General features: G+C 47.5%; 1 protein-coding gene across 1 annotated transcript in view; it reads right to left on the bottom strand.

Annotated features, from left to right (window-relative positions):
* Nucleotides 1-432: 432 nt before the first annotated feature.
* Nucleotides 433-26,254, bottom strand: part of MTSS1 (MTSS I-BAR domain containing 1) — a 182,877-nt gene continuing 157,055 nt past the window's right edge. Inside the window, 7 exon segments of the mRNA XM_048507313.1 lie at nucleotides 433-3,792; nucleotides 7,439-7,601; nucleotides 9,767-9,931; nucleotides 14,244-14,441; nucleotides 19,525-19,735; nucleotides 24,933-25,030; nucleotides 26,111-26,218. Of these exon segments, the coding sequence (XP_048363270.1) occupies nucleotides 3,107-3,792; nucleotides 7,439-7,601; nucleotides 9,767-9,931; nucleotides 14,244-14,441; nucleotides 19,525-19,735; nucleotides 24,933-25,030; nucleotides 26,111-26,218 (1,629 nt within the window). The 3' untranslated portion in view covers nucleotides 433-3,106.

The raw sequence follows: 26,254 nt of genomic DNA, 5'->3' as shown, positions 1-26,254 counted from the left end.
CAACAGGAAGAATACAGTATAGTCAAGTGTATTTGAAGTGGAACCTGTTAAGAATTCTGCATCATGTTTCTTTTCTGATCATGGCATTTAGGAGGAGTTTGGATTTGCACACACCCCTTTTCTCTCCTGTACGGAGACTCAAAGGAGCTTACAGTCTCCTTTCCCCTCCCCCACCCAGCCACAACAAACACCCTGTGAGGTGGGTGGGGCTGAGAGAGCTCCAAAGAACTGCCACTAGCCCAAGGTCACCCAGCTGGTGTGTGTTGGAGTGCACAAGTTAATCTGGTTCACCAGATAAGCCTCCACAGCTCAAGTGGCAGAGCAGGGAATCAAACCCAGTTCTCCAGATTACAGTGCACCTGCTGTTAACCATTATATCATGCTACACTCATTTAAAGGCATAGTGTGGGGAAAAAAGATGACCACTTAAAAGAGGTTTATCAGCAGGTCTTTATTTATAATATAGGCTGAAGCAATTACAATGTAGAAGGGCAACACAGTTAACAGCAACTTTATTTATTTTTTTGTATTTATAGCAGTCAGAACAAAAACGGTGCAGGTAGGGAGAGGTCAACTCTCAGTACAAACTAGCAACTAAAGCACAATAACTTACCATTAGAAACATTTTATTAAAACGGTGACACTGCTTTTACAATAGGCAAGGAACACAAAAGGGGGGGGGGGGGAACTCCCAACAGAACTATTCAATGTGGCTGGTCACATTCTAACATTGAATTTTGGCAACTGTTTAATCATAAAATTTGAAACCAAGGGTTAAATCCTAGTGTGTAAAAGAACTAAAGAGAAAAGCTGTGCTCCGGGAGGCACAGCTGCTTCCCGAGGATCCCCCACCCCACCCCAGACACACTTCAGATGCAAACAAGTTGGGAATGTCTCCTGCATAAACCTCACTTGGATGAATGGAGAGGCAGGAAGATAGCAGAGCCCTTGTGAAACACCGGTTTAGTTAAAAATGAAACATGCCAGGAAATCATCTCGACGGACTGCATCCTTTGTCCAGCGAGACTTATTGTTTTTAAAGAGTTGTTCGTTGAAGGCAGTGGGGATTTCGAAGCGTCATTTGCAGAACGCATCGGCTACGTCACCGACTGGCTAGGCTACCGCCGCAGGCACCGTTGTTCAGGAGGGAAGCGGCCGTTTCGCAAAGGAGAAAGCATCCGTTTCTTTCGTTAAGGGTCATGCTCAGTCGCTTGCTTCTGAAGCCGTAACATTTTAAAAAGTGTTCAGCAACACAGCAGTGTAAATGTATATAGAACACAGTGACTATACAGTTTTACGATACGTCTCACATCCAATGCAGTTATGTAGTCTAAAGCATAAGAGGTTATGTAGGCAAGATAGCAGCCGATTGGAATTCTCTCCGGCGAGCAAAGGAGCTCTATTGTGCGCAGGCGCGTGAACCGGCTCCTTCCACCACGGGTGGCACATTTCTTGCAAAACGCACAGGTCTGTCGTCTAATTGTTCCGCTTGCGTTACCCATATAGAGATAAGGCAGAAGGTATCCGTATAGATTGCAGGGTCTTTTTGTTTTGTTTTTTTAAAACCCACCAACGCAGAAAAAACCGAAGTGTCTGAGCCGTGCACGTTTCTACCGACCCCATGAAATGACTGTGTCGCAGCGATAACTTGTCGTCTTAACAAAAGAAAATCCCTAGCTAGAAATTTGTCTATTAACAGCTCCCCAAAAATACAGCTGAGAAAAAAATTTAAAAACAATAGTGGTCAAACCCCCTCCTTCCTTTGTAATAAAACGAAAACTGTGTTTTCCCCGGTCCCTCTCCGATTCCCACATCTCTCGTTATTTCATTGAAAAAGCCAATTCAAACTACTATTTAAGAGAAGGGAGAGGGATGGAAACCCCCCCCCCCCCCGGAAATGCGTTGCTAGTTTTACTCAAACTCCCAGCTGTTTGCTAATCTGATCTATCAGTCGTTTTCTCAATGTGTTAGTTGAGCTACCCAGCCTGCTGGGCATCACCAGTAAAAGGTAAAAAGCTATGGAGTAGAGATCTCCCTGGTATTTCTCTCTGTCTTTTAGCAAAAAGTTTCTGCCACTGAAAATTATTTAACAAAAACAGAAAACAATTGGGGGGGGGGGGAGAGACTCTGGTTCAGATGGGCATGCTTAAACGGTGCTGTAAAGTCCTAGAGAAAATGAATGAGGACAAAACGAAGACTCCGAAAGAACAATCCCACAGACGCTTTTCTAGGGTGAGCGCTGTTATGCAGCCCCGTAAGGGACCGACGCAGAAGAAGTTCCTAGTGGTAAGCACCCAAGTGTCTTTAAACATCCTACAGAAACAACACTGCAATCCAATATGGCTTATTCAGACGCACTTACCATAAAGCTACAGCTAGGCGGCTACTTGTGCAACAGTAAGTTCCCTCCCCCTTTGTCTAACCCCATCACCCTCTCTAACCAATCCGAGGCTGTGTCTCTTCCGCTATATATTGCTTTAATCAACCAGCCGCTGTTTCCTGCTTTGGAGGTGCGCAAGCACTTCCTTGTACCTCTACGAGGGCCTTTTCTTCGCTCAGGCCTCTGAAGGTTAAAATTATTTATTAAAAAAAAAAGATGTCTCCTTGCTATTACGACAAGGCGCTCTACAAAAAGCTCGTGAGAGTGAAAACACAACACTTAGCAACCTCCTGGCAGCCTTCTCCCTCCCCTCCCCCCCCCAGCTGAAATATTTAAGCTACTTAAATGTTTATTGTATTCGTCTTCCTTCTACGCATGTAAAACTTTACAAAGTTATATAAAAAAGTTAAATGGGGATTTGGCACCTTCAGAAAAAAAAATTAAAAGGGAAACTCAGAATTTTTTAAAAAAACTGTGCAGAAAAATAATCAGCAGTATTTACAAAAAAAGCCCCAAAATTAAAAGTCAGGAAGTGGTTGCGCTTTAAGCCTTTTAGTTTGCAAATGCCTTCCCCCTCCCTCCCTAACCCCAATTTTTTACAGAGAGCTTTTCCAGCTGTCTGTCACTAGGCATCCTACAAAAATCTGATTGTACAGTGGAATGAATCGAGAGACATCCGATAGTTCAGTCTCTGTTACGTTGGAAACTCTGGCAGTGGTTTAGCATCTAGGAAATGCGGGGGGCTGACCGATCGTTCGTGGTGGTCTTCTTCAGCTTAACTCCCCGCCGAATGGCGTTCAGCATGTCTTCGCCTTGTGGGGACTCCCCGGCGCCCTGGTCTGCCGACTGAGGGGCAGGCTGGCATGGGGGAGCAGTGAGACCTGGGCTCTCCCTCTTGCTTTCTTCTCCCTCGCTTTCAGGGGCCGTCTGTCTCTGCTCCTCTATGGTGCTCGGCTTCTGACTTGTGGGCGGAGGGTTGACAGACGCCTGGCCGCTCCAAGAGGAGGACATCCCCGTGACCCCATTGTTGCCCCCTCCTGCTTCAGGACTTTGTTCGGGGCTTTCTTCCGCGCTGCTTGGCACGCTCGGCAGCCCTCCCGGGAGGTCTGGGACGGTTGGTGTTTTGACGGGAATCACGGGTGTCTTGATCGGGATGGGCCCCGTCCCTATGGTCCCACGTCTGACGGCCGGTTTGGTAGAAGGGGTCCGTCTGATGGTTGCTACGCCGGGCGTAACGATCACGGGCCCCAGTGTGGTTGGCAGGCCGGCGGTCGAAGCAGGACGCTTCGCATGGAACATTCGGCGGTAAGACTGACTGATGTCACTGTTCCTGGGAATAGTTGAAGATTTGTCGAATTCTGGCTGCTCTGTCTCTTGGTCCCCACTGACAGAGAAATAATCGTAGTCTGAAACTGGGAGGGGGAAGAAAAAAGGTAAGTTAGACATCTGCTGAAAACAAAGAAGAGTTGGATTTATATCCCCCCTTTCTCTCCAGTAAGGAGATTTAAAGGGGCTCACAATCTCCTTTCCCTCCCCCCCTCACAACAAACACCCTGTGAGGTAGGGCTGAGAGAGCTCTGAAAAATGTGACTAGCCCAAGCTAGCCCAGCAGGCATGTGTTGGAGTGCACAAGTTAATCTAGTTCACCAGATAAACCTCCACAGCTGAAGTGGCAGAGTGGGGAATCAAACCCGGTTCTCCAGATTAGAGTGTGCCTGCTCTTAACCACTACACCATGCTGGCTCTCATGAAACGTGTCAGGCTAGGGCAGGGGTCTTCAAACTATGGCCCTCCAGATGTTCATAGACTACAATTCCCATGAGCCCTACCACTTGGCCATGCTGGCAGGGGCTGATGGGAACTGTAGTCCATGAACATCTGGAGGGCCATAGTTTGAAGACCCCTGGGCTAGGGTGTTATGACATACTCCTATGCTTGGAGAAGAAAGTAAAACCAAGTCCTGAGTGTGGTTTCATGGGAATTGCAAACTCAAGTTATATACCAAGATGAGCAACAGGGAAAAGGTAGTGGGAGAATCCGTATATAGAAGTCCCACCTGACCAGTCTGTCCCAATAGCTTGACAACTTGTCATCCCAGAGAAAGGTAGTGGAGAATTTCTTCTGGTCTGACACCTCTTAATTCCCCTCTGCGCTATAGGTCCCACGTACAAATAATCCCATGATCCTGAGAAAACAGCTTATTGCCCAGATTCTCCCTCCTTTGGCAGCAAATTTAAATGAGCACTGAGGAAACCAGAAGGAAATCTGAGTAAGCACCAAACCAAGAGCAACTTGGTTTGAGCAACACAGAGATGGGAATCTCTGAAACTGGGACCCAGGAAGTTTAAACAAGCAGTGGTAAAGTGGGTGTGGAGTAGGAGCATTTCTTCCTCCACCCCTCCCTCTCCCCTCCTCCCCCCCTCCCCCCCCACCTTTGGCTTGGCAACCATAAAAGTCCAGGCAATTTCTTCAGCCGCGATAAACCAGTCTGGAAAAACCACAGGGTAGCATAAAAGTACTGTAACAATGAGCCCCTTAGCTTGAGCAGAAGTCTGGGTGTCAAAAACGTGCCCTTTAGCAGCACAGGGAAGGCCGTCTCAACACAATTAAAAATGGGTGGTCAAGACCAGTGAGAAGGGTCCTTGTGGTCAGTGACCATGCCTTCCCTGACCACTTGTGTCCTCTCCAATCTACATCTCTTCATGCAGCCAACTGTACAGCTATCTGTCTTAGAGAAATAAGATGTGCAGATAGTCGCACAGTTTATTTTTGGGGCAGAATGAGGTGTTTTCTAAATGGCGGAAGAGCTTTGTTTTTTAGTACAGGTCTCTAGAAGCCTCTCATGTTTCTGCCTGATTTTTAAAAAATTGCACCCGTACGCTCCAGAGAATAGCACGGGACTTACTTCTGAGTGCACTCGCTTAGAGTTGCTTCCACTGGGAAGAAAATCAAGGTAGAAAATACCTAAATAAATACCCACACTTGGCAAGAGCTGCCTGGAGAAACAGGACAGTCCTAAGCCAGACCAACCAAAACCTCTCCAGACCCACAGTCCTTAGGAATATTCTCTCTAATGCAGTGGTGGCGAACCTATGGCACAGGTGCCAGAGGTGACACTCAGAGCCCTCTCTGTGGGCACAGAGTTCGTCAGAGCCCCCCCCCCCCCCCACACACACACACATCTAGACTGGCCTGGGCCGCTGGGCACGACGTGTAGGTAACCCTGTTAAGTGCTGTTAAACCCCACTGATTTTCATGGGAAGAACTAAAGCGCAATCCTTTACCTGGGAGTAAGCTTGGTTGCTGGCAATGGGGCTTGCTTCTAAACCCTCCTAGGGTCATGATTCACCCATTCGAAGCGTTGCATGGTTGCTTCAAAGCCACCAACTACCACCAAGCTTACTTCCAAGTAATGTGTGCCTTGGAGCCAACTGTTTTTTCTAAATTAAAACCTCAGTATTCAGGTTAAATTGCCGTGTTGGCACTTTGCGATAAATAAGTGGGTTTTGGGTTGCAGTTTGGGCACTTGGCCTCGAAAAGGTTCGCCATCACTGCTCTAATGGGAGATAACAGCCAACCCAAGGCATTACAACGGCCTCAAAGTACTTTTCTCCTTTTTCTAAAAAATTTAAGATAGAAGCAGCTCAAGCTGACTGCTGATCCAAACATGTTGTTTGCCTGTTCGCATCGCTTGATACGAAGAGCTGAAAGACACAATCACAAATTCACAAGCCTGACGGCTTTACAGCCTGACAAACGGGTGACAACCCTGTGCTTTACTTTGGCCTACTGTTCCCCTTCATTCTCCTTTCTGCACAGACACTTTAAAACGTTTTGAGGCAGGAAGTGAAACGTTTTCGCTGTGGCGATCTGGATTGCTTTTACCTCAAAATGTTTTATTTGCAGTCTCAAAATGCTTTAATTGAATCCCCTTTTAAAATGATTATTTGGCTGAAACATTTTAAAAACGGGTTCATGTGCCTCTGCAGTCCGTTTGAGACGTTTCCTGCACCTCTCCGACTTCCCTACAGTCCCTCACAGGTTCTGTTTTGTGAGCCCGCTCCTTGCCCCTCGCCTGTTTTTGGAGCATTTGAGCCAAGGTTGTTCAGTTTGGGGGGGCTAATTTTCGAAGAAGGGAGGGTAGAAGCTGCAGAGAATTCGCAGCACCCTGTTGTGAAGTACCGAAGCAGCAATTCCACACAACCAACACAAAATAAATGACAAAAATCACAAAGTAACGACCAAGGATCATTTGGAGGAAGCGACTGCCAATATAAATTAGAAAGGGGGAGGGGATTTAAAATGTTTTAGAAATGTTTTTGCAGATTTGTGGGGAAACGGCCCCGGCTTCTTTCCCACACATGGGGACAGCAGTGGGGCATTTGCATGAAGTTTACTGCAGCCAATGTGGCCTAGTTAATGCCAGGCTAGGATATGGAACATCTGGGTTCTGATCCCCTTTCTGATGTGGAATGGCTGTGGCTCGGTGGGAGAGCATCTGTTTTGCACGCAGAAGGTGCCAGGTTCAATCCCCAGCATCTCCAGTTAAAAAGGACCAGGAGGCAGGTGATGGGAAAGACCTCTGCCGGAGGCCCTGAACAGGTGCCGCCAGTCTGCACGGAAAGTATTGACCGTGATTGGCTTATGATCTGATTCAGCATAAAGCAATTTCATGGATGTTCGTGGAAGCTCGGTGGGTGACCTTGGGCCTGTCAACCCACACCTGGCCTCGCCTACCTCACAGGGCTGTTGTGAGGACAAAACAGAGGCGAGAGAACAGAGGCCCCACCTGGGCCAAAAAGTTGGGGAGATAAATGATGTAAACCACAGGTGTCAAACTCGTGGCCCTCCAGATGTTATGGACTACAGTGCCCATCATCCCCTGCCAGCATGATGCTGGCAGGGGATGATGGGATCTGTAGTCCATAACATCTGGAGGGCCGCAAGTTTGACACCTATGTCATAAACCAAACTGCACCATGCGGGATGGCTCGAGAGGCACGGCCCAGATCGCAGCCTGAGAAACCTCTCTGGAACCACAGCACTGCCGTTCCTCACCTTGCGAGGGGATCGTGTCCTCCGAGCAGCAGGGCGTGGTGGTCTGGGTGCTGTAGCCGCTGGAGCACTGCAAGGAGTCCCGGCTGCTTCTCTGGGTGTCCAGCTGCAGCCCACGGGTGAGAGCCAACGCCAGCTCTTCGCACGCCTCCATCTCCTCTCCTTGCTAGCAATACAAGCGAGAACTCCTGTTAGATTTTTGGAAAGAGACTGTCGGGGGCAAAGTCCAGAGATCTCTGGAGCCTTTACGACCCCTTTTCCCGACCTTTCACGAATCCCCTTTGCAACGCAACATAAGGAACCTTTCACAGAGGCTGCCAGCTTGCATTTCCCTCTTTGGCCGGTCCCAGGATTTCCTCCCCACACGATCCAGCGACACGGTGCTATCACAGTGGCTGAGAATGGCTCCTCTCTGTCCCCAAATAACCCAACTGGCTAAAGCAAGAAACCCTACCAACCTCTGGGCTCCAAACCCAGAAGGCATCAAACCCTTGAGCGTGATGATCATTGAAGCCCCTTCACCAATTTCCTGACTAGCTGCTCGCGCTCATTTAGGGATTGTGTCCTAGCTTACTGAAGATCCAGCTAACAAAATTTAGACCCAGGAATTGGGCCGGGCCGGGTAGGACTTATGCCTTGAAAGGCTTCCAACGGTGGCTGCGAAGATTCTTAAAAACGCCGCGTTGGCAGATGCTGCCATCAGAACACAACAATCTCCACTGTGTGATTGAAGTCATTTTTGTGGCTGGCTCCACCGCACTGTCTGAGAACTCCGTACGTGCCCACAGGCTCCAAAAGCTCGGGGAATCCTGGTTTTAACCAGACACTAAGCCAGTGATGGCGAACCTTTTCAAGACCAAGTGCCCAAATTGCAACCCAAAACCCACTTATTTATTGCAAAGTGCCAACACGGCAATTTAACCTGAATACTGAGGTTTTAGTTTAGAAAAAACGTTTGGCTCCAAGGCACACGTTACTCAGGAATAAGCTTAGTGAAGCAACTGTGCAATGCTTCAAATGGGTGAATCACGATCCTAGGAGGGTTTACTCAGAAGCAAGCCCCATTGCCAGCAACCGAGCTTACTCCCAGGTAAAGGATCACGTCTAGGCCAGCCTAGCTGTGTGGGGAGGCACTCTGTTTGTGTGTGCCCACAGAGAGGGCTCTGAGTGCCACCTCTGGCACCCGTGCCATAGGTTCGCCACCACTGCACTAAGCCTTCCTTGAAACCCAGCTAGCTCAGGGATCTGCAACTTGAGGTTCTCCAGATGTTAATGGACTACAATTCCCATCAGCCCCTGCCAGCATGGTCAATTGGCCATGCTGGCAGGGGCTGATGGGATTTGTAGTCCATGAACATCTGGAGAGCTGCAAGTTGCAGACCCCTGAGCTAGCTAGATGGAGGGAGTTCTCCATACACAGGAGCGGCATTCCAACAGGGATCTTCCACCAAGAACAGCTAAGGCAGACTTGTTACATACTACGGATTAGATCCCATGCATCAGTTCAACTAGTGGAGGGCAACGGGCAGAAGGAGTCTTTTTTGATGCAACCCTAAATTTTCTTCATCACAGGAAAGCCTTCGTCTGCAGGAGGAGTCCCTGTGAGTGCAATGGATCAGTGGGATCTAGCTGAAATGATTCTTAAAAGGTATAGGGTGCTACCAAGTCACAATCGACTTAGTGAGCCAGCGTGGTGTAGTGGTTAAGAGCAGGTGCACTCTAATCTGGAGAACCAGGTTTGATTGCCCGCTCTGCCACTTGAGCTGAGGAGCCTTATCTGGTGAACCAGATTAGCTTGTGCACTCCAACACATGCCAGCTGGGTGACAGTTCTTCTGAGTTCTCTCAGCCCCACCTACCTCCAAGGATGTCTGTTGTGGGGAGAGGAAGGGAAAGGAGCTTGTAAGCCCCCTTGGGTCTCCTTACAGGACAGAAAGGCGGGGGGGATATAAATCCAAACTATTCTTCTTATGGAGATTCTCATCCTAGGGTTTTAAAGTCAAGAAATGAGCAGAGGAGGACTATCGTTGCCTCCGTCTGCATAGAAACCCTGGTGGTCTCCCATCCAAATACTAGTCATGGCTGACTTTGCTCAGATTTGGAGCTCTGGTGATATCAAGCTAGCCTTGTTACTCAGGTGGCGCTTTGTACTGAGCTGCTAAAACGACCAAGCGGAGAAGCCGCAGGTTAAGCAGAAGGTTCCGGCGGGAGGTTTCTTTAAGCAGCAGAGACCCGTGCAACTCGGAAGCTGCAGAGCTTAAGTGTTGTGACAACGGATGGTCTGAAGCAGCTCGGGACCAACCTGTCAAAGGTTCCAAAATTAAAGCCTCACCCTTGGGGCGGCTGACACCGTCATGCTCCGGGGTCTTTGGGCTTCCTCTGTGGGAAGAGGCGGTCCATTCTGGCCTCCCCCAGCAGGGTCCGCATCTCGTTTTTCCTTGCGGCGTTGCAAAGTGTTTACCATAGGCTGGTCATAAGGACCTGGCTTAGCCCAATCCTAGGGAAAAATGTCCATTAGTTGAAATTTCATTCCGATCACGTACACGCTCTCTGTGCAGTAGGCTATGAACACCTTTCTAGCTTTTCCTCGGATCGAGGCACATCGATACGTTTGCAAGGTCTTTATTTTTAGGAGTTGCGTTTTAAAGGGCACGCGGACTCTGCTGCAGGGGCCACGGGGCGAAAGAGACCAAGCCTGTTCATGCAGGAAAAGTGTGGCTAAATGGTGTTGTGTTCACCTTGCTCTGAAATGCGCCATGAGCAGCGCAGGGTAGTAAACCCAACCTACGTTTTGCAAGGATCGGGGCATTCCTGGCTACCGTGAGAATGCACTTTTATCTCACCAGAAAATGGCTCAAGGATATGAATAGTTTGTCCCACTTTCAGAACAATGTTCCTGCCTGCCACAAAACATCCCCTCCATTCCCTTATCTTCAGGTAAATAGAATGGCTTCCCTCAACCTTCTGCCTCAACTCAAAGATTGCTAAATCATGTGATCAGAGATGGCCTATAATTACAGTCTATTCCATACTCAGAATTATGTTCCTGGCTGCCACTCAAAGACCCTCCTCCGCATTCCCAATCTTCAGACAGAGGATGGTTTGGAATTTTATCCCCTCTAGGTTTTTGGCCTGCATCATACTAGCCCAAAGGAAAGAGTGGATGGCCAGTCTAGGCTTACCCCTTGCTTCAAAAAGCCCACATTTTAGTGGCCAGCGCTAGAAAGCATCTTCCAGGTTCTTTTCCCCACTTTCACGGGTTTGCTGCGCGTTACCGGTTCCCCAAATAGCGCGTGGTCCAAAGCGGTGTTCTCGACGAGTCCGGGCGTATGCGACAACGCAGCCGCCCCTAATTTGCACTCTAGTCCTCGCTCAGCTGGGCGTCATATCTGCTGACGCTTGTAGAAGTCTTGGTGACTCTTGACGGGGCAGTGGGGAACACGACCCCGGGGCGGAAATCGCTCGCGCTCAGAGTAGCGCACTGCAAAACGTAAGTGGGGAAAGGCCCAAGGTCTAGAGATTTCTGTAATTGGGTGACTGTAAATGTACATTCCAGTTTTGCAGTATATCAACTTTTAAAGGAAAGGGCTGCTGATTGTTGATCTGGACTATGTTTCGTCCTGGGGAAAGGGAAGGCTGCATTCTAAGATTTGGGATTGCTGCATGTGGCTGATCAGTCCGAAACTGCCACAAACTACCTGCGCAAATAGCTGAAGGGCAGATGATGTGGATTCCTCTTTTAAATGAAGGTTCTGAAAACTTGGGATCAGCCCAAGTTTACTCTACGGTTTCCCTGTGCAGAATACTGGCCCCAAATGATTTTTGCTCTACTTCGCTTCTACAACTATGAATTCTGCTGCCCAATCAAAGTTATTACACAGAGAGAAATTTCACGCCCCAATCCTCCTCTTTCAGCCTCTTTAGGATTACCTCACCAAATTTCCAAACTGAGTGCTATGAGAACAAATCAACTAAGCCAGTGGTGGAGAACCTTTGGCACTCCAGATGTTATGGACTACAATTCCCATCAGTCCCTGCCAGCATGGCCAATTGGCCATGCTGGAAGGGGCTGATGGGAATTGTAGTCCATAACATCTGGAGTGCCGAAGGTTCGCCACCACGGAACTAAACAGTTACTTTTGCGTTGTGAGCATAAAGCAACTCATCCATAGGGAAGGCTGCCCACTGGATCTCTGCACGAGTTACTGTTCTGAACGTGTCTTCTCCCTGTCAGCTTCCATCGGGGCCAATAAATTTTTGCACTGAGCCAGAACAAGAATTCCAGAGAAGCATTTGTCCTCAGAGGGCTGCACACAGCATCTCTGCATGAGTTACTCTCTGAGCCTGGATGTCAAACTGTATCGCTGAGTCTAATCTTGAGCTAAAAATGCTGCGCAGCGCCTTTTTGTCAAAAGGAAGCAAACTGGGGCAATGTATTGTTGAGGGCTTTCAACTGGCTGTTGTAGGTTTTTTGGGCTATGTGGCCGTGGTCTGATAGTTTTTTTCACCTGTTTTCAGTTTTTTTCACCTAGCTTTTCACCTGCATCTAAGGCTGGCATCTTCAGAGGTATGTCACGGAAAGAAACACATCTCTCCGTGACATCCCTCCAATGGATGCCAGTCACAGGTGTGGGCAAAACGTGAGGAGCAAAAACTACCAGACCACATAGCCCAGAAAACTCACAGCAACCACACCGGGGCACCTTCCCATGGATTAATTTCAGTATCGTTTAACTGCCAGTCAACACTCCTACACCCATTTGAGGACATGTCGAGAGACAAAGGGATAGGCCCCTAGTGAAAGAAACAGACCCTCTGTTCGTGGAACAAAAATTTTCCTCCCTCCCTCTTTCTCTTGTAGACCTCGGCATCTATCTGAAAAGCTGTTTTCAAGGGTCAGACAGGACCAGTTTAGGGCCTGCTGTAAAGATAAACAGAAAAATGCCCGTTGAAAATCTGAACGGGCAAAAATCAACCCATTCCGACTTCTGCTGGTGAAAATACCCTTTCGACTGGTGGAAAATGAAGTTTGAATCCAGTCCTCCAATATTTGAATTCACAGTCCTTATTTAAAAAAAAACACATAGATCAAAACACATATGATCTTTAGATAAACCCTCATGCTGTATTTTATATATGGAGATAATGTGTGACTTGGGAAAGCCTTCTGTGAGTGTACATTCCTGCTTTCTCCTTCAAATTGAAGCAAACTTTCTGTATCCAAGACCCAGATGTGATCCCAGGGCAGGCAGGTATGGAATAGCCTGAGCTTGTGAAACCATGTCCACCTGTTCCTCAGTAGGAATCCACATGTTCCTTTCTTCTCTGAACACACCTGCTCTGTCTGAACAGCTTCTCAGAAGCCTAGTGAATACACCCCTACGAGATCAAGTGACCCTGACAATTACAATGCAACGTACCAGTTCTGCCATTATGGTTTGATGCCTGCAAAGAAGACTGTTCATTTTGATCCCTGTATATTTACACTTGGATAAAAACCACTGGAAAATGCTAACCACGATGGGTTGGTACATTGGCTCTCATTTGTTAAGAGGCTCCAGAGCCTCCTTTCCTCAGTAGAGTCAACCCATCATTCTTCCCTCTCAAGGATTAATCTGCACAAACTAAAGTCTCCCCCCCCCCCCCAAAATAAAACATCGGTAAATATCTGTATTAACTACTATACCCATGGTGATGAACCTTTGGCACTCCAGATGTTATGGACTACAATTCCCATCAGCCCCGGCAATTGGCCGTGCTGGCTAGGGCTGATGGGAATTGTAGTCCATAACATCTGGAGTGCCAAAGGTTCACCACCACTGTACTATACCTATGTGTATTCGACTTGGCCCACATAAAAAAATGATCCACTTGAGTTTTCAAAGTTCAGTTATTGCTAACTGGGGGGGGAAACAGTGCGGAAATATGCTGCTCTTTCCCTGACACAATGCCAAGGGGAGCGTTCCTCCATCCCAAGGACCTGCCTTCAATAAAACAGCTGTGTCGAAGGGAGGCTCCTTGGGCTGAAGGAAAATGGATCCAACCAGTGGTGGGATTCAGAAGGTTCGGACCACTTCGGCAGAACCGGTTGTTAAAATGGTGCTTGTAAACAACCAGTTGTTATCAACACAACAACCTTTATTAGGCATATTAAAATAGGCTCCAGAGCATTACAGACATTTCTGAAGTACAAATCAAAAGTACATTCAAAACACAGACAGATAAACTGTATCTAGCATTGGACGTTACTTAGAAAATTCTGTCACTTGTAAAAGAAATTTTGCTACTTTTTCCAAGAGCACGGCCTCTGTGTTATTTAACAAAAGCTCCACAACAGAGTTGTCAGAGTCTCTTTCAGATTTGTCCAAGACCTGCCCAGGAGAGAAATTCCTAATACCCACATATCTCGGACAGTCAAGGATAATGTGAGCAAGAGTCTCCACTTGGTTTTTACAGTGTGGACAGACCCGATCCTGGAGAGAGATAGAGAGGTAGCGACCCTTTGTAATGGCCGATGGAAAAGTATTGCACCAGTTGTTAAATTATTTGAATTCCACCACTGGAACCGGTTGTTAGATTATTCAAATCCCACCACTGGATCCAACCCTACATTTTTTGCCTTTGATTTAATTGAAGGGAGGGAAGAAATCCTTTGCTGTCGGGCCAAGAACTCGGAACGGCATTAAAAGCTGAGGAGGGGAAAAAATCAATAAAAGTTTGATAGGTAACATTCCGCAGTGGAAAACGGGGTCGGGGGGGAGGAGAGAGGATGGAAAGGCGAGCATGACAGAAACAAAAGAAACACAAACCTTCCAGCTAGGGATCTTAGATGATGGAAACATGCCTGGCCCAATGGTGTAATAATGACCGTGGTCTGGAAGGAGGGTGGAGGAGGAAGCCCGGGTCCATGCGTGGGAGACAGACGGGAAATGAGGAATGGGCCCTGCACCAATTGAGGCTAAAGATGGACCACTTGACAAACTATAGTGATAAAACCCATTAGACAACTGGAAAGGAAAGAAAATAAAAAAAGAGAGAGAAATTAATATAAATAGGACAAATATGGGGGTGGAAAAAATTCAAGGCGAAATCGGGCATGCGCGGCTGGAAAGAAAGAGGGGGTCGGGTAACGCCTGCAATGTCACATCCCAACACAGCGCTTGGCTCATGCTTCGTTACTATTCCTCTAACAGGCAACAACATTCCAAAGTGGGGGGGGGGATCATTTTCGGGGGCTGAACGGTTGCAGGCAGCCAACCCAGGGAGGCAAGCTACTGGGGAGTTTCTCCTCAAAGCACAAATGAGCCGGATCAGACGAAGGCCCGCCGGAGGACCTTTCCGCAGAGCTCGGAGGCTTTTGGTTATTCAGCGGCAAGTGGCGATTTCGATTCAGGCTCTGGAAGCAAAACGCAGCCTTCCCGAAAAGCTGTTAGTAAGCCTGGGTTAGTAGGTTCCCTTTCCAGTGAGTGGGTGGCAGTACAGCCTCAGAAAATGATATGCTCCGGTGGCGATGGAATTATGTCAGACGGGAGAGTGAATCGGTGCCGTTGCCAGATGAGAAGGGATCTGATCACTCTCTTTGGCTCCAACGTGTAGTTTTGTTCCGGGCCCTAGATTGTTTTGAAATGCTCAGACTTTGAAAGGGGGGTTTGGGAAACCACATGCTGGAACCCAGGCACGTACATGTGCGAACGTCCAATAACGTTTAAACTTTTGGCCGTGTCTTTTATCAGAAAAGGCCAATTCAAATTAGTACTATCTTTTTGAGAAGGTGCTTCTTGCAGCAAGCCAATTGTTACCATGAAGCAGGGGTGTCAAACTTGCAACTCTCCAGATGTTCATGAACTACAATTCCCATCAGTCCTCCCAACATGAGCATTGCCTATACTGGCAAGGGCTGATGGGAATAGTAGTTCATGAAATCTGAAGAAGAGAAGAAGAGTTTGGATGTATATCCCCCCTTTCTCTCCTGCAGGAGACTCAAAGGGGCTTACAATCTCCTTGCTCTTCCCCCCTCACAACAAACACCCTGTGAGGTGGGTGGGGCTGAGAGAGCTCCGAGAAGCTGTGACTAGCCCAAGGTCACCCAGCTGGCGTGTGTGGGAGTGTACAGGCTAATCTGAATTCCCCAGATAAGCCTCCACAGCTCAGGCGGCAGAGCTGGGAATCAAACCCGGTTCCTCCAGATTAGATACACGAGCTCTTAACCTCCTACGCCACTGCTGCTCCTATCAAGAGGACTTTTGGGCGGCACAATAAACGGCCCTGGGAACACTCCAACCTCAGTCACAACACACCATCTTCTTCAGGCTCATCTACTTTTAGGACACGGCGGTCCATGTTCGTAACGCCATATTGGAATGTTCACAAAACCAGCCATGACACCCAAAATGGCGGCCGCTTTCTTATGTTCGTGTGAACAGATTCTATGGCTTTGTAAGTCAGAACTTTTTTTTTTTAAGGAGCTGGGAAGGATTTCCATTCTCATCTGCACAGTCTCATCCTCTGTCAGAGCGCATGGAAGTGTGGACGGTTCGGGTTTTCACAGAGCCCAGGGAGGAGTCAAGAATGGGGTTTGAGAGAGACAAAGCTTTTTCACCTTCTCGGTGGAGGCCCAGGCCCCCATGGTCGAGCCTGAGCTGACTGAGGTGGGGGAACTGCACTCGCTCACTGATTGGCAGGTTTCTGAGGCTTCTGAGGAGGCAGAGCTGGACGAATTCTGCTGGGGTTGAAATAAAAAAAGGCACCACGACACAGCGAGGGAAAGAAAGAGAAAGATAAGCCAACAGAGGCAAAACGAACCAATGAGGGACACAGACACACACACACACACAGAGGAGGAGGAGGAGGAGGAGGAAGAGGAGAGAAGCAAAGTGTTAGGGCTGAAGGGGAAAAAACTGTTATTAAACACAGCCAAAAGCTTTCCGATGCTGATCAGTAACAAGGCAGGAAGACGAAAGCAACTGGTTCTAGACACAAGCCCTTTCTCCCTCAGCGGGAAACAAATATCTGTGGTATCACAAGCCAACTGTTTGTGGAAGATGGCTTTTCTGTGAAGCAGGTCCTACATGGGAGAGCACTACGTTCTCTGAATGGTCTTCTGTTAGACAACGGTCAAGCTACAGCCCAGGCAGCAACAGTGGCTGCATTCAGTCAGCCTCTCCGCTGACGCTGCTGGGCAGAGAGAAAAATGGCGGGAAATGTGTGGAAGCAGCAGGCGTGAGAACCAAAAATCCATGTGCAGATCAGCAGATTTCTCTCTCTTTCTCACAATACTAGAACCAGGGGGCATTTATTGAAAATGCTGGGGGGAAGAATTAGGACTAATAAAAGGAAACACTTCTTCACGCAACACGTGATTGGTGTTTGGAATATGCTGCCACAGGAGGTGGTGATGGCCACTAACCTGGATAGTTTTAAAAGGGACTTGGACAGATTTATGGAGGAGAAGTCGATCTATGGCTACCAATCTTGATCCTCCTTGATCTGAGATTGCAAATGCCTTAACAAACCAGGTGCTCGGGAGCAGCAGTAGCAGCAGCAGAAGGCCATTGCTTTCACATCCTGCACGTGAGCTCCCAAAGGCACCTGGTGGGCCACTGCAAGTAGCAGAGTGCTGGACTAGATGGACTCTGGTCTGATCCAGCAGGCTAGTTCTTATGTTCTTATGATTCCTGCCGGCCCTCACACACAGATTTTCCATTCAGATTGAATCATTTCCACGTACGTTCGTGGGAAATAATACAATACATGCTCCCCAGGTCCTGTGGACAGAGGTCTTCGAACAAGACCAAGAAGGGGATTCCAAAGATGAGACTGACTCCACAATCAACCACATGGGCCCCTAAACACACCTTTCAGCTTCATCTGTGATATCCTTTCCATGATTATGCATGGGTTAGCTGACACCCAACTGGTCAATGATATGGGATACAATCAACCTGGACTGTCCCAAATGTCCTCCCTTTCTATCTCACCTCCTGCGATCCCATGGGACCAAGAGATGCATCAGCTGTTTAATGCATTCCTTCATCCCACGACCACAAACAACAAAACTCACACCATGGGAAACCCAAGAGCACCTCCGACAGTAGAGATAATAAAGAGCTTGGACAGCAAACGGGCAGGCTACTTCCATTCGTAGCGGTACTGTTAGAAATGGCATTCTGCTTTCAGACACAGCATATGGCATTGTGTGGGTCTCCCATGTAGCCCTTAGAGGTCCACGCCAAGACGAGAAACCGTCAGTCGCTTACAAAGAACACCAGACGTGTTACACATTAAACAGCTTTTGAGGGAGTCTGTCCACACACTGCATGTGTCCATTAGTACTTCTTGTGAGTAGTGAGACATTCACGCACACACAGAAAACACCCAGAGCGGCAAAATGGCTACTTGCACTGTTGTGATTTGGATTATTAATTTGGACTTTAACCTGCCCGCAGTGGCCTCCTCCTTTCCTTAAGCCCAGCCAAAGACGATTGATGTTTTTAACGGGCAAAAAGTGATTTCAGACAACTGGATTTCCCACTGGGTAATGATTCGACACACGTCTGCCTAGAAACTGGATGTCACGGAAAGGGACCAACCTTGCCATTGCTTTGTATAAGTGGCATAGTGGTTAAGAGCAGGCGCACTCTAATCTGGAGGAACTGGGTTTGATTCTCTGCTCTCCCACTTGAGTTGGGGAGGCTTATCTAGGGAACTAAGATTATCTTCTGCGCTCCAACACACGCCAGCTGGGTGACCTTGGGCTAGTTAGTCCCAGTTCTTCTGAGCTCTCTCAGTCCCACCTACCTCACAGGGTGTTTGTTGAGGGGGGGAAAGGGAAAGGAGATTTTAAGCCCCTTTGAGTCTCCTTACAGGAGACTGATAGGGGGGATATAAATCCAACTCTTCTTCTTCTTGCTTTCAAAAAGCTTTTAGCAGTATCACAGCAGCAGCGGGGAGCTGCCCGCGTTGTTCTGGGCTCACTCCATGCAAGCCAGATTTCAGGCAGGTCTCTGCCATGCCAAAGAGAAAGAAGCAACTACACAGGGAATACTCCGTGGTCTGAGTCATGGCACTCATTTCATTATGCAGAAGGCAATTCGGTGCGGTCCTGAGAATTCTCAACCCAGAATTTCAAAACCAGAACTGATTCAAACATTTATCAAGAAGACAAAGTGCAATTTTCAGTGAAATGAACGTGCTCATAGAGGGGAAATGAGTGTCAGAATACAGTTCCGTCAGAAAAATATTCCTCCACCATATGCAAAGGCAAGAACAATGGTTTCCAGCCTGGGCTTCCCCTCGAGGCGGCAGAATGGCTGCACCCCTTCATGCTGCAGATGGGAAGATCCCATTTTGCAACGCTTTGTTATTCTGGACTCCCTGCAACTAGAATACCAGCTCGCCAAGAAAAAAAAGAAGGCAGAACCCTTCAGTCTGATTTGCGGGGAATTTTTTAAAAAATAAGAAAAACCATTCAAAGCTGGAACAATGCAGGGGTGTGCAGAATGGTCCAGCAATCAGAGTGTCAAATTAGGATCTGGGGAACCTGAGTTCGAAGCCCACCCTGCTAGGGAAACTTGCTGGGTGACCTTCAGCCAGTCACACACACTGCGGGCCTTTCCCCACTTACCTTAAGCCCCGCGCTACTTGAGGAGAGTAGCACGGGGTCCCCCTGCACTCCCCACGAGAGGGGCGGCGACAGCGCAGCCGCCCCAACGCTGCCGCTGTCGCGCCCCCTCAGTGCACAGCATCCCTGGCGCTCTTGCAAAGGGACGCCGGGGCGCGCGGCATAGGGGGGATAGGGGAGAGTGGGGAAAGGCCCATTATCTCACAGGATTGCCACTGTCAGGATGAAATGGAGAAGAGGAGACCGATGTAAGCCATGAAAGCCAGGGTGTAAATGAACTCCATTTTACCTCGTTACCGTCTCATTCCCCTGCCTGTGTGAACCTGGCCTTAAAAGATCTACTGTAGTCTGACACAGGAATCATGGAACGGGCAAACAGTGTTTCTTTTCTCCAACTGCACTGCCTTCGTGAGGCGTCAGCCGGAACGCCGACGAGGCACTGCGGTAATCAAAATGGCCGCCAGACCTACCTGGTTCGGTGCTTCCGGCGGCATAGGAGACGGCGACTTGGACTGAAAGGCATCCTGGGACATGAATCCGGAGTCGTGCGAGGACACGCTGGAAAGCCTCATCGGCGCCTGCTGAGGCAGGTTGGAGCTGCGGTAGCGATAGTGCGAACTGGGTGAGTGAGAGTGTGAGCCGCTTGACCGGGAGTCACTACTGTTAACACTGTTCAGACTGCTGTGAGATACAAAAGGAAGAGAGAGATGGGGGCAACGGGGGAGGAGAAAAAAAACAAAAAGGGGGGTTGGGGAAGAGACCAGCACAGTACAATTAACATTCCACGGTTCTTTGGTAAGGGCATGCAGTCTAAACCATAAAGAAAAGCAACCACTGGCAGCAGTAATGGGCAGGAGTCTTAAGTACCTGCAGTATCCTTTGCGTGGAGGAGGAAAAAGGCATTTAAGAATACAGTGGGGATCTAGGGTTTTCTACACTAAGAAGAAGAAGAAGAGTTTGGATTTATATCTCCCCTTTCTCTCCTGTAGGAGACTCAAAGGGGCTCACAATCTCCTGGCCCTTCCCCCCTCACAACAAACACCCTGTGAGGTAAATGGGGCTAAGAGAGCTCCGAAAAGCTGTGACTAGCCCAAGGTCACCCAGCTGGCGTGTGTGGGAGTGCACAGGCTAATCTGAATTCCCCAGATAAGCCTCCACAGCTCAGGCGGCAGAGCGGGGAATCAAACCCGGTTCCTCCAGATTAGATACACGAGCTCTTAACCTCCTACGCCACAGCTGCTCCTGTGTCACTGCCGCTCCTGTGTCAGACTAAGGCACGCAGCTGGTTGCCTATGGCGAAGCAGGACTGCTTCCAGGCAACCAAGCACAGAAGCAGGAGGGATGTAGCTTTTTGTATTTTAAAAAGCTGCTAGTGTGCTCCAAATGAATAGTCAGAAGGAAAGGAAGGGAAAGGAGTCTGTAAGCCACCTTGAGTCTCCTTACAGGAGAGAAAGGTGGGGTATAAATCCAAACTCCTCCTCCTCTTCTTCCAGTTGTTTTTTGTAGATCAGAAACAGCGGAGGAGCTGTCGAAGGCTTTCACGGCCGGAATCACTGGGGTGCTGTGTGGTTTCCGGGCTGTATGGCCGTGTTCTAGCAGCGTCCTCTCCTGACGTTTTGCCTGTACCAACCACACAAGCCTTTATTGGCATACAACGTTTCGCCTGTATCTGTGGCTGGCATCTTCAGAGGATCTTCTGAAGATGCCAGCCACAGATGCAGGCGAAATGTCAGGAGAGAATGCTGCTAGAACACAGCCATACAGCCCGGAAACCACACAGCACCCCAGCGGAGGAGCTGTCCGTGAGCCACCGCTACAAGAAAAGTAGCCCTAGCTTACTTCTACTTAGCAAAAGTTTCAAGAAATTTTGAAACTCATGATGGAAAGCCCTTGACAGCACTCCCGTGCATGGTGATCAACACGGAAGGCAAACTGCACAGACCCCAGAGCAACAAACAGGGATAGGTCAAGAGCAGCTTTGTACCACTCCCACCATTTCAATGGTGTTTGCACAAAGGTACATTCCGGTGGGCTGTGCTCCATACATCAGACCCTGATCTGCCTTTGCAGCCCCTAAATCTCCTTACATACTCCACTGCAAGGCCTAGTTTTAAGAGAATGTATTCTTTCCCTTGGATACACACCAAACTTTATATCATGAATTGTCAAAGGCTTTCACGGCCGGATTCAACTGGTTGTGGTGGGTTTTCCGGGCTGTGTGGTCGTAGTCTGGTGGATCTTGTTCCTAACGCTTCGCCTGCCTCTGTGGCTGGAATCTTCAGAGGTGTGTCACAGGGAGAAGTGTGTCACTGGACACGGCGTGTAACAGACTTCCCTTTGTGATACACCTCTGAAGATGCCAGCCACAGATGCAGGCGAAACGTTAGGAACAAGCTCTGCCAGACCACGGCCACACAGCCCGGAAATCTCACCACAACAAGTTCATATCATGATTTTAAGTATCCACTTTGAACCAAACCAGACTTGAGCTGATCCCCTACGCTGAGGGTACGCATTAAACTAAGGAGGGGTTTCAAAAAAGGTCATGAAACTAAGAAAGAACAGGTTTAAGCCTTTTCACCCATAGACCACTTTTCATACGGTGCCTGCCTGCCTTTCCTTCCTTCTCTACTTATAGCAGCTGGGGGGGGCGGGGGAGAGGTGGGTTGCATCAGGAAAATGTGCAGGTGCAACTGTTAACTCTCCATAGACACCACAATCCTAATGCACACAGCGTTCCTTCCCCCAATGCTTTAAATACCTCTATTGATATAGTCCGTACCGAGAGGGTTGTTGCCTTATCATCCCCTGCCAGCATCATGCTGGCAGGGGATGATGGGAACTGTAGTCCATAACATCTCGAGGGCCGCGAGTTTGACACCTGTCCTCTACCAGCTCGGCAGGAGATTTGTTCAGAGACCTCTCACACCTCGATGTAGTGGAAAGGGTTGTAGGAGATCAGAGGCAGATGGATTATTAATACCTTTAAGTTAGTGGTGGTGCAAGTTCCAGCACTCCAGAGTTAGGGGTTCATAATTATCAGTTCCTGCCAGCATGGGCTAATTCACCATGCTGTTGGCAGGGGCTGATGGGAATTGTAGTCCATAACATCTGGAGTTCCAAAGGTTCGCCACCACGGCTTTAAGCCCTTGCTATTGAGATGTTGCTGCCAACTGGGGGGAATGCATGATGAGCCATTTTCCTTTACTCTTCAGGATACTGCATTTTCGCATTAAAGGCTCCATGCTGCGGTATCCGCTTTTGCTCTATATAAGATCTATAGATCTCCTGTCTATAGATACCATACATATGCATGCACAGACAGCTAGAATTGCAAGGGAGTGCAAAGTCACCGTGGTCTAACAGTGCTTCAGCAGGGGGCTTTGGCTCTCCAATCCACGTGAATCGGAAGGCAATTTTTTTTAAGTTAAGGGGAACAAAAAGGAAGAGGGAAAGGGCGGAGGAAGAGCGATAGAGGCTACAAAATGGCCAAGCAAAACAGAGGAATGTCTTCCTTTTGCCGGAGAAAAGGAGAGAACCTGTGTGCCTGCAGGGGGACGGGGGGTGGGGGACGGGACAGGGGGCGGGCAGAGAGGCATGCTGCCAAACTGTTTCAAATAAACAGCCAGAAACAGTTTGCTCTCGTGGAGGAGGGTGGGGGAAAGGTGTCTGAGTGTTCCTAAAACCCCGTCGCAAAAGGCAGGTTTCACCCAGGGCAGTGCTGCTGAACAGTTCAAATTTCTCGTACTTCACAGTCAAAATTGTCATTCAAACAGGTTGCAAGAGAAACCGGTGCAGTCATAACGTTCTAGCCTACTGACAAATTAAAGCGGCTATTTTTTTAAAAAAAAATTATAAAGAAATATTCATCACGAATTTCAGGTTCATCAAAACAAGCGCAACCGAAAAGAGAGCTGATTTCTTCTTAGCCTGCATTCAGACATTAGAAACTCTGGCTCATTCCGCACATGCAGAATAATGCACTTTCAAACCACTTTCACAACTGTTTGCAAGTGGATTTTGCCATTCCGCACAGCTTCAAAGAGCACAGAAAGCAGTTTGAAAGTGCATTATTCTGCATGTGCGGAATGAGCCTCTGAGAGCAAACCTGGTTTATTCTCAAGCTTATGCACTTTCTTTCGTCTAAGGCATAGAACAAGAAGCAAAGACTTCCATGCTTATAGAAGCATTCGATCAAAAAACAGATTTTGCTACCACATTGCACCCTTAAATTATGCTCATTCTCTTACTCCTGGTTTTAATCTGGGTTTTAGTTCAGCCTAACCTTCTCCTCACCATGTCTATCGTCACCCCCTTACTGCTTCCACTGTTAAGTGGAAACTGTTTTCTATCCTCCCCCTCTTTTTAGGGGTTTTATGAGCTTTTGGTTATGGAAGTTGCCATTTTAGTAGTCTGGGGTGTATAGTTTAAATTGAATTTCCTGCGTTATAGTTTATAATTGGTTGTATTTTATGTAGTTTTTATGACTTTGTTGGGAACCACTCTGATCCCAAAAAGGACGTGGCAGTATAGAAATGTAAGTAAGTAAATAAATAATTAAGATTAAAGACTTCCTCAAGCAGAAAATCTTTTATCTCCGCCCTGAGTAACAAAAGTGAAGGGTTTGAGTCTGTTCACGCATCACTTGCCAAATTGGACAATTAGCACATTTTATTCCAGTATGAGGTTTCATGGACTTTATCCCACTTCATACATCTGATGTGCAGTTCTAGTCCACGAGCACCTTATGCTGGAATAAAACATGAGCGTTTTCAAAGGTGACGGAATATTTGTTTCTGCTGCAACAGACAAACGTAATTACCTCTCTTTTTACAGATTAATTTTTTTTAGGTTCTAAGTATAGCCATTTAGTAAAAACTCAGGAGTAATATCCCCACAATCTGAAACTCTGAAGAAGAGCATAGCTGTTAGCCAAGCGGGAAGTACAACGGAGCGGATTGAAATATATACAACTGAAAATGATGAGAAATTTGACTGCCCTTGAATTGTGATGGTATTTATAAGTAATCTGGGCCACCAATCCAGGATTTTCATTACACTTCATTATGAACTATGGTATCACAGTCACAGCGGGTGACATTGATGCAATAATATTTACAAGATTATGGACATTGTTGGTTTAACAAATACATGATTATGGACTTGAGAGAAGGTTGTCTTGTAATAAATTGTTGAATGAATTGGATTTAAAGTGAGATATATAAGTGTTATGTGGAGATATGGCCAGTTTGATAAGTCTAATATCCAAATAATTTGCGTTACCATAAGTAACCACAGGTGTAATATAAATAGGTTCTAAGTATAGCCATTTAGTAACAACTCAGGAGTAATATTCCCACAATCTGAAACTCTGAAGAAGAGCATAGCTGTAAGCCAAGTTCTGTGCTTGTACACCAAATACAGGCACATGCTGAGATCTCACCACCCTACGGACCAACCATTGCATGGACCATTACAGTAGAATGCACTACCTCGGAGTGTGGTGGAGTTTCCTTCTTTGGAGGTTTTTAAACAGAGGCTGGACGGCCATCTGTCAGGAATGCTTTGATTATGTGTTCCTGCGTTGCAGGGGGTTGGACTTGATGGCCCTTGGAGTCTTTTCTGACTCTATGATTCTATGACCTCAGCCCTACACTGATGCTCAATATCCAACTAATGAACTATCGATCATCAACAGGTGCTCTAGCCTAGTTGAAACTAAAGCATCAAGTACTTGAATTTTGCCAGAATAGAACATAAGGCCATGAACTTTCGAAAAGAGTGTAACTAATAATGAATAAAGCTTATCTCATCGTAAATTTACATTTACGGTACATTTTGTTCTTTAAGAAACACACTATTTTACTGATGTGCTTACCTGCAGACGCTGGATTTCCTGGACATGGTGGTACTGGGTGAAGATGGAGGGGTCTGATAGGACCAACCGTAATCAGAACCTTTCAAATCTAGGATTACCTGGAGAAGGAGACAGCCACATACAATGTTTACATCAGCAGTTAGACCAGTGGTTCTCAACCTTCCTAATGCCGCGACCCTTTAATACAGTTCCTCATGTTGTGGTGACTCCCAACCCTAACATTTATCCATTTTACAGATGGAAAACACTGATGAAGAGAGTCTTAGGCGACCCTTGTGAAAGGGTTGTTCGATCCCCAGGTTGAGAATCACTGAGTTAGATTGAAGGTAGCAGCTATCTGCCCACCCACCCCTACCATGGACAGAGAATTTCACTGAGCGTATCCCACCATTTTACCAAAAAGGGGGCTCTCCTTGGAGGGATGTTTTGGGCTGCAGTGAAAAGTGAGAAAGTCGTGCTGTGGGTAGAAATCCTTTTCACTTGTGGAAGCATTCTACTGGATCCAAGCCAACTGCCCACAAACAATTGCTACACTTCAGTCTGGAATGAGTCCCTTGATAATGTTCTCAGTGTAAAGATACAAAGCAGACAGGTGCTATTCCTAAATAAAATGTGCACTGTGGTCACTGAAGCTTTGCCACGGATTTGAAAGATGCAGAAACACACTCACAAACCTGATCCACATGCCAATGATTAAAACAGCATTGATATATGCACACAAAACCAACTGAAATACATGAAAAATCACTGCATCGCTGAATACACTGTTAGCTTCTCTTCAAAGACCTTCAGAATCTTTTCCAACTACTCCTGAAATCTTGCCAGTAATATCCCAGGTGCTGTCTGCTAAAATCCAAGGATAGCACAGACTAAGGTCAAAGGCCCCATCAACCAGGAAGTTGTCCTGCACCATCCCTGCTCAAATGAACAAGAGACGATCAAAACTCTACCATGCATTTGTGCCACTGTCATTCATTTTTCCAGGGCTTGTGCAGAACTTTGCAATGGTCTGCATCCTAAGTGTATGCATTTCTCCCACCCAGGAGCCGGGTAACAAATGGAAGAAAATGACCTGCCTCCACAACGCAGGAATCAGGAAACAAATGGAAGAAAATGACCTGCCTCCACAACGCAGGAGCCAGGAAACAAATGGACAAAAATGACCTGCTTGAACAAACCTGTTCACTTGATGCTGGCAGTTTGTGAGGATCCATAGTGAGGCTTTTCAGATCTTCTGATATGGTCTGTAGATGGGTTATTTCTCCCAGCATTGATATTTCTTCTTCCTGGAAGATTTTTTCCCCAATTCAAAACATTAGTAT

The sequence above is a fragment of the Sphaerodactylus townsendi genome, linkage group LG09 (genome assembly GCF_021028975.2).
Source record: "Sphaerodactylus townsendi isolate TG3544 linkage group LG09, MPM_Stown_v2.3, whole genome shotgun sequence".
NCBI lineage: Eukaryota > Metazoa > Chordata > Lepidosauria > Squamata > Sphaerodactylidae > Sphaerodactylus > Sphaerodactylus townsendi.
The sequence above is the reverse complement of the archived record's forward strand: the minus strand, read 5'-3'. Positions and strand labels throughout refer to the sequence as shown.